General features: G+C 37.1%; 1 protein-coding gene across 1 annotated transcript; it reads left to right on the top strand.

Annotated features, from left to right (window-relative positions):
- The first annotated feature begins 274 nt into the window (after nucleotides 1-274).
- LOC138389869 (myeloid cell nuclear differentiation antigen-like) lies at nucleotides 275-9152 on the top strand. The gene is given in 7 exon segments (XM_069478526.1): nucleotides 275-536; nucleotides 1377-1513; nucleotides 3263-3430; nucleotides 4479-4901; nucleotides 6304-6412; nucleotides 6415-6491; nucleotides 9105-9152. Coding segments are annotated over 7 exon segments (1224 nt in total).
- The last annotated feature ends 220 nt before the right edge of the window (nucleotides 9153-9372 follow it).

The raw sequence follows: 9372 nt of genomic DNA, 5'->3' as shown, positions 1-9372 counted from the left end.
CCAAACATCCTTCCACCACACCCACTTTGACCAAATTCAACTATCAACATTAAAAGGGAAGAACTTCTTTGAATTTCCTAATAAATCAGGTATTGATCCATTTTTCAATGTGACACATCTGGTAATTCAGACTCTCCTTCTCATGCACATCCAAGGACAACAATTTGGCATGGGCCACTCATACGGACATAACTCATATTTTAAATTCTCTGCATAAATGTGGAAAACTGTATGTCATTTTTCTCTTGTAGGTAGAGCTATAACTTGAATAATTATGACTGAATACAAGAAAATTGTTCTGTTGAAAGGATTAGAGAACATGAGTGATTATGAATTTGCAATAGTTAAGTGCTTACTGGCCAATGACTTACAACTGACAAGAAAAATACAATATGAGTATAACAGAATTAGGATTTCTGATTTGATGGCAGAAAAGTTCCCAGGTGCTGCCTGTGTGGACAAATTAATGGAATTGGTCAAAGATATAGACTCCCTTAAAAGCCTTGCTGACAAGCTTCGGAAAGAGAAGTGAAAAGGTAATAGGGGCAATCTCACACATGACCAACTGCTTTGTCCTGAGTCTCCCCAGTCCTGAGTAGAACCCCACCTTGGCCAAAGTTGAATCTTCCCAATTTATGACTTAGTAGTCATGACAATGTTGGCACCTCAAAGGCCAACAATTTGACAGCATAGGGCATTCTGTTTCCTACAAACAAGATTGATATATTTTGCAGAATATATTTAGGGTTCCTTATCCTTATAGGTGATAATGAACAAAAGACAGAGGGAGTTGATGACAGACTGAGGTTTCCAGGACATTAGAAACGATGCAAAGTAACAAAACAATATGACAATTTGTGGTTTATTTTTAAAACATTTTATATAACCAATTAATGAAGCAAATTGTTATATCATGATATGTGTAGAACATTCCCACTTATCAAATCATTGGGCTAAACTTTTTATTAATTCCAAAGCCATTATCATTACTTTGTCACATCGCAATTCAAGTCATATTTCTTCCACAGAAAATGATCAGCCTGATAGCATCATGAAAGCTTTAGAGTTTTAAAAGGAAATGATAGGAGAACAGGATTGGGAAAGGGTTTGACTGATCCATGGAGTTCAGAGGACGGAAATGAGGTGCTCAGTGCACAGGGGAGGAGTACTAGAAGCCCTGAGGAGCATGAGACAGCGTCTGGCCTGTGCTGTGACTGCTGGTCACCTTGAGGCCAGGCTGGGCTAGTGCAGTGCAGGTAGACTAAAGCACATCTGAGCCCTCTGCAGGAGCTGAGATGAAATAGTATTGAGACTATTTCAGCTGTCTTAGACCAGCAGCTCTGGGTTTACTGTGCATTTTTTCTTTCTTTCTTCAGTTGCTAGGAAAATCAAAGCAAAAGAAAGAAGTACAGTGAAAAAGAGGAATCAGGAGGAAGTGAGTCCTGCTACACCTGCACCCACCACAAGTAATGCTCTGACATCTGAAGGAGCAAAGAAGACGCTTATACCCCAGGTAAGGTTGACGAAGAGGAGCAGGATTGAAGTTCCACAGATGAAACTTTGCTATGGCACTTGGTCCTTCATTAATATTCCAGCACAGTTTGCATTTACATAATTGAGTAATTATGGCTCATCTTTGTGCTAGGCAAAGAGTGAACACTGTAAAACATGTAACAAAAATTTCTGTGACATACATATATCCCATCCCCATTATAAAAATAGGACAAAAATAAACTCAAGATAGATAACAGACTTAAACCTAAGGCATGAACCTATAAGAATTCTAGAAGAAAATGTTGGAAAAACTCTTATGGCTATTGGCCTAGAGAAAGAATTTATGAAGAAGACTCCACAGGCAATCACAGCAATAACAAAAATAGTAATATGGTACCTGATCAAATTAAAAAAACTTCTGCACAGCCAATGAAACTATCACAAGAGCAAACAGACAACCTACAGAATGGGAGAAAATATTCACATGCTACATAGCTGATAAAGGGCTGATAATAAGAATCTATATAGAACTCAGGAATATCAGCAAGAAAAAAAAAACAAATGACCCCATTAAAAAGTGGGCAAAGGACATGAACAGAAACTTTTCAAAAGAAGACAGACTAAGGGCCAACAAACATATGAAAAAAATGCTCAACATCTCTAATCATCAGGGAAATGCAAATCAAAACCACAATGAGATATCACTTATCTACAATGAGAATGGCTTTCATCAAAAAGTCCCAAAACAACAAATGTTGGTGTGAATGTAGAGAGACAGGAACACTCCTACACTGCTGGTGGGAATGCACACTAGTGCAATCTCTATGGAAAGTAGTATGGAGATACCTCAAAGAAGTACAAGTAGAACTACCATTTGATACAGCAATCCCATTACTGGGCATCTACCCAAAGGAAAAAGAGACATACTATAAAAAAGACATCTACACTAGAATGTTTATAGCAGCACAATTCACAATTGCAAAGATATGGAAACAACCCAAGTGCACATCAATCCATGAGCGGATTAATAAAATGTGGTATATGTATACCATGGAGTTCTAATCAGGCACAAAAAACAATGGTGATCTGGCACCTCTTGTATTATCCTGGATGGAGCTGGAGCCCATTCTACTAAATGAAGTATCACATGAATGGAAAAACAACCACCACATGTACTCACCATCAAATTGGTATTAACTGATCAACACTTATGTGCACATATGGAACGAACATTCTTCAGATGTCCAGCAGGTGGGTTGGTAAGGAGAGGATGGGCATTTTCACACCTTATGAGTGCAGTGTGCACCATCTGGGGGATGGACACCCTGTAGTTCTGACGCATGCCGGGCAAAGACAATATATGAAACCTAAACATTTGTACCCCCGTAATACTCTGAAATTATATTTATATATGTGTATATATATACACACACACATGCATATTTATAAAATCAGATTTGAAATACATCTTGCCCATACTTACACAAATCTAGATCGTTTAAATTCCAAATGTAGTGCTCTTCCCAACATACCACAGAGATAATTTGAAGAGCAACATGAATGCTAAAATCATTCATCTCATTTTAAATGCAACAGTTTACACCCATTATTACTCACTGGCCATAATTTCAAGTGACAGGTTGGAATTCCCTGTGATTTCCAAGGGCATCACATCCAATATAAATAAAATGTCCTCTACAGTGGTGAAAACATGCTGTGCTTCTTTTGATACTGAACCTCATTAACAGGAAAATTAAATTACTTTCAGAAAAGAAAAATCACACCCCAAGAAAGCACTCAAGCCAAAAGGAATAAGGCATCCCAACAGCAGAGTCAGCCTCCCTTTCCTCCAAGACCCAGCATACCTGCAGCAACAGGCCCTCCCTTACCTCCTCAGATCTCATCATCAACTCCATCCAACACTTCCTCGACTCAGGTATACTCTTTCTGTTTCTCTTCCCCAAATTTTCTTCAGCACAGTGACAGTGCCCTCTGCTGTTACTATTGTTATACTCACGTGTAACTCTTTTTGATACTGATTTGCTTTGGGAAAAGTGTTTCCTGTGTTATGGCAAATTGTTCACATTGTTGAGAAGCCACATCCAAGTAAAGTGCAATGACCCACAGGTGATTGTTGTGTGTAATACATCAGGACAGACCACTCTAAGCACGTCTGCTCTGTGGAGGTAGATAGCTCGGCTCCTTGTACTAGTTCATGTGAATTCATGCCCTGTCTTTGCTCCCCACACTTCCTATTATACATCAGGCAACTTTCTTGCATGAAAGTATTCTGCTATAACTTGTTATCTTTTTCGCTATTATTCTAGCCATCATGACACGCTGTGTATACACAGTTGAGGACATGGGTCTAACCAGAGATCCTCTACCATAGCCTACTTATATGTTGAGCCAGCCCCTGTCTTTCTCACAGTCATAACACAGCATTGTTTGGGGGAACTAGATAAAGGAGTCAGACTTCCAAAATGGCAAAGGGTACCCTAATGATAATTGGAAATCCTTAACATTTGAGGCTTGTGGTGAGCACCATTCTCCTTTGTCAATGCCAATTTGTTTTTACACTCTTTTGATTGCTTTTGGTCATTTCAGTGGGTAGAGAGTATATTGGATTTATTATTATATTCTAATCTTTCTTTCAACTTATCTCATAACGACGCTTTCAGCATCCCACTACTCTATGTTGTTCTTGAACAAGATTGTTTTTTGCCTCAGGAAAACTATTCTGCATCGGTGAAGGTGTTCTGACTTCCAAGGTTGTTGAGCCTTGCACTTTGACTAGCTAAACTCGACCAGCTCACTAGCCCGTCATTCCTGTCAACCAGTTTCTCTCTACTCTAGCCTCAACTCCAGATGACCCTGAAAGCTGTTGGGCCCAATGTTGTGGTTGAGGTTTATCTCACAGGAAAGTGACTTTGTAGTCCCTGCTGAAACTAGTAATTTTATTTTCCTGTGTCTTTCCAACACAGAATCAGAAAACTCAGGCCCAACCTCAGGTGGCTACCAGAAGAAACATTCTCCAAAAAGGCCAAATAACAGTGATGGTACTGAAAGCAACACAGCCATTTGAATATGGGTCCCCTGAGGAAGGAAAAAACAAAATGTTTCATGCTACAGTGGCTAGTAAGAGTCAGTTTTTCCAAGTGAAGGTTTTCAACATCAACTTGAAAGACAAATTCGTAAAAATGAAGATTATTACCATATCTGATTACATTGAAAGTAATGGAATCCTGGAGATACATGAAGCATCATCTGTGTCTGAAGTTGGGCTTTATCAAAAGTTTGAGGTCCCAAACAGCATTATCAGAGAAGCAAACAAAACTCCCAAAATCGATTATCTTCTCAACCAAGCATCTGGAACAATAGTGTATGGGTTGTTTAAGTTACAAAAGGTAATCTCTTAATATTGTTTTTTTCATTTCTTCACCAGTACCTAGAATTAAATGTCTTAGTTTCCTATACTGTGCTTACGGATTGGATATTGAAACCCGAGATTTCATCTTGACTAGAGACAGTCAAGAATTTTGCCCATGCAATAGGAAATAGGACGAGGTTATCTATTAACCGTCTCACTCCAAAATACTTGCAAATACTTTGAAAAAAATTAGTAAGAAATGTTGGCAGTTATGATTATCTGTTCTCAGCATAATGAGCAAGGACAGTACAGAGTCTGTAGATCAATAGGTGCATGCCAATAATTTCTACTCTTTGAAGTCTCTCCTAAATGGAGCTCATAATTTTACTGTGAATTTTAATAAGTTTATTTTGAACAATATATTGCCCTACCAAGGTTGAATTCTGGTTGTGACATGTATTAAGAGTAATGAATTGACTGTCATTGTGCTAAATGCAAACACATCCAGCAGGTATCCATACGACCTGCACATTTGTGCTTTCTGCTCTATCTTATTTATTTATTCATTTATTCATGAAGATAATATTGAAAAACCGAGAAACATTGAATTCCAGGTTACATAGAAGATAAGGTAATATAATCTCATCATTCATAAAAATAATAATTAAAAAGCAGAGAGTTTTACTGATATGTCCATGTCCAAATTCAAGACTCTTGCTAGGATGATGTATTCAATCTCTCCCTCCTCACAAAAAAATTACAAACTGCTATGAATGTAACTAACATTTCATATGATTGATTGCTTCATAATCCTATATACATGTCTTCTAAGATAGAGCATTTTACCTCAATACTTTCTCCCTTTAAGAGATCTTTCTTTAAATGCAATCATAGAATAGGTGAGTAATAGCTTAGTTGTGGGAGACAATATAGAGGGTGAATTAAAGGAGTTAGGTCAGTGGGACAAGATATTAGGGAAGAGTGAATTATGAGGAAGGTTGAAAAAGAATGACTAAGTTATAGAAGTTTTTTCCTATAAAATTCCCCACAACCTACTGAGTGAATAATTGTACCGGGTGTTCATTTGTTTCTTCATAGGACCAGGAGACATGAATACCAATAAAAAAATTTTTGATTTCCCTATATCCAGGTGCTTCATATAATCTCAGCTGACCTGAAGGTTGGAACAGGAGAAAATAGGGAGATATTTATTGTTCTAGAATTTCAAGCCAAAAAAATACCTAGAGTAGGAAAAGCTTTAAAAGAGCAAGACAATAAAAGAAGGGTGCTCTGAGGTGACCTAGACCAACCTGTATATAGATCTGTACCTTCCATTATTGTTATTCGTATGGTATTAACTTTGTCATGAGGCTTTCTCTCATATATATGGCACTTGCTAACAGTATTCTCAGAAGCTGAATGCTAATCTTCTTTTGCAGAAAACAGTGAACAAGACAAACACAATCTATGAAATACAAGATAATACAGGAAGCATGGAGGTAGTGGGGAATGGAAAATGGCACGATATCAAGTGTGAAGAAGGAGATAAACTCGACTCTACTACTTTCAACTGAGAACAATTGAGTATAAGCTGAAATTGAAGTCTGACATTCACAGTCTCATCAAAGTGAGAACTGGATAGAGGAATATTATTTTGCCAAAGAGGCAAATAATTTCATCTAGGCTTTCGGAACACCAGATTCCTCACATGTTGCATAGCCAGACCAGAAGGTAGAAGGAGAACCTAAGCAATGCTCTTGTGCTCATTTGTGAGTGGAGGATTTTTAAAAAGATATTGAGGAAATGGCATTCCGATAGCTATAGAAAGGCTATGATACTTGTGCTAATTGATTTAAAATTTGTATAAACCAGTGGGGCAGAAAAACAATTTAACACAACAATCAAGAACAAGAGCTTTGAATGAGACAGACTTGATTTGAATCCTGGCTTCAGCACTCACTAGTTGTCTGACACTGAAGTAGTATTTTAATTGTTCTTCTGAAGTACTGGAAGTCTCCACATCATATGGTTGGCTTAAAAGTTATTTGAGACAATGCATGTATTTACTTATCTCATAACCTGAGATTAGCATCAGAGCATGAGAAATTTATCTGAATTAGGAACTGTTTTTTTTTAGCAAGACAAAGACATTGGGAAAAATTTTGGTAAAGGAAATAACACATAAAAATTCCAAAAGTATAAAACAGCATTATGAGTTCTGTACAACTGAAATAAAGTAAATATAGAAGACTGTGAGACAGTGAGACCCAAAGATTAAAAAAGAGCCAGAAAGTGTAGCCTTTTTCAGTAATAAATTAATGGAAACTTCATTGTTAAAATACATGAAAAAAATGAAAAATTGTATGCAGAAGAATGCCTGATAACTTTGACATTTTAGGAAAAAATATTCTGGCAACTAAAAGGTTGTATCAAAGAAAGATTAGGCTGTGGGCAGAAATATCAATTAGAAGAAGGTGCTGGAGTTCACTCACATCCCTACTAAGTAGATTTTATTATTAAATATTTAGGAATTGTATAAGCCATTTGTTAAAACTTTGGTAGTTTGAAATCAGCCATGGTGGAAGTATTTACAACACCAAAATCTGCAGATGTTATAAATCAGAACTTTTACAAAATTGGGCAGCTAGTGAACCAGGATACCACAGAAGACTATTTCAGAAATCTAAGAAGGGGAAATACTAAACAAATAAAGATTAGTTAATGGGGGAAATATTTTTTTAAAGATAGTTGCTCATGAATTTGTGATTAATTACATGATGATATTGAGAACAGAAAAGATTCAAGGAACATTCAAGGACAATTCAGGGATACTATGCAGGATAAATGGTGATGCTTCATTAACACTGAGAATGTCTGAGAACAACATGATCCAGGGATTGAAAACATGCTTCTATTTTGGACAGGAAGACTTTCAGATACCTCTTCATAAGTCTGGGGATATGCAGATCTGGAATAAAAAAGTAATTTTGTACTGGACATATATGTATTTGTTAGTTTAGAGATACTTGTTTAAGTTATGGGTTTGTAGGATATTATCTAAATGAAAAGTAATATAATAGCATGTACATTTATACTAACAGAAAACTGAGCACTCACTGTATGTTAGGAAATATTCTAAGTACTCTAAGTATCTCAACTCAACTAATCCATATAAGACACAATGAAGGTACAGTTATTATTCCTCTCTCCTAGATATAGATACTAATCCTCATGAAGGGTAAGTATTTGCTTTAATTGAAACAGCCAGCTTGTGGGAGAACTGAGATTGCGGTCCAGGCTGTCTGGTTCAAGAATACAGATTTTTTAGGCAAGATGAATGAGATCATACACATGAGAGTGAAGCCATGGAAAAGACCTTTATCTATTTAGGAGTGGCCAGAGGTAAAGGATACTGCAAATGAGAATGAAAATGAGTGAACAGAAGAGTCAAAGGAAAACTGAAAATGTTTAGTGAGAAAGACATTCAACACTCCTCATGCCAAACAGAAATAACCAGTGGTGCTGTAGTGTCTTCGAATAACTACATCTTATATAAAAAGGTGCCATCCTTTACTGAAAAGAAATTTCTAGCCCACAAAATAAAAATGCAGTTGCCTCAAAATGACATCACACTAAATATCTCATACCAAAAACCACACTCATGACAAGCACAGAGGTTCACAATGGGCCTCTTGAGAACACAAGTCAAAGCTAAATTTAAATGCAAAAGATTAAATTGGAAATACTATCATAATCAAGCACATAGAAATACACATGAATGTAAATTTTCCACATCTCGAATTCCTCAATTCTACAATACCTATATCATAATCTAAGCAGCAACAGTTACATCATGAAAAATTCTTACCGAGTATATCCACCTGCCAATATTCTGCCTGACTTGGATCTGCCCTTACTTAATGTGTTGCACTGGACGAATAAGCTATTGCCTTTCTCTCATGGTTCTGTCTTGATCACTTTATGGAACCCCTGCTCCATTCTAACATGCCCATGAGAAAATGTCTCTATTCAGGCTCCAGATCATGTACAGAGGAGGGCTCAAAATATGGTCATGCATTAAAGGAGATGACTAAGAGAGAAACAGTGACCTTTGAGAAGAAAAGAGAAGAACACTGTAGCCAGTTGGAAGGACAGACATTGTGGGTGATGGGAGAATTATGAGCAGAGATTCATTTCAATACCTGAGATCTCATTGTGTCTTTCTTCTCTCTCCTTCCAGGTCATCAAGAACAAGAAAAGCAAGAAAGTATCAATGAATTTTAATTGAAATCTGCAAGTTGAAACACACGACCCCTCCAAATCAATTAGGTTTTCAATAACAGTGATTTGTGGAAAAGTTAAGACTTTCATATGTACTCACCGGAAAATTGGTTTCCCTGATCATCACCTAAATGCACATTTGGGAATGATACCAATTGGATATCAGACTAAGGTGGGGGGTGGAGGGAGGGGATGGGTGTATGCCTACATGATGAGTGCATTGCGCA

The sequence above is a fragment of the Eulemur rufifrons genome, chromosome 8 (genome assembly GCF_041146395.1).
Source record: "Eulemur rufifrons isolate Redbay chromosome 8, OSU_ERuf_1, whole genome shotgun sequence".
Classification (NCBI taxonomy): Eukaryota; Metazoa; Chordata; class Mammalia; order Primates; family Lemuridae; genus Eulemur; species Eulemur rufifrons.
Note: the sequence above shows the minus strand (reverse complement) of the source record. Positions and strands in the feature narration are given on the sequence as shown.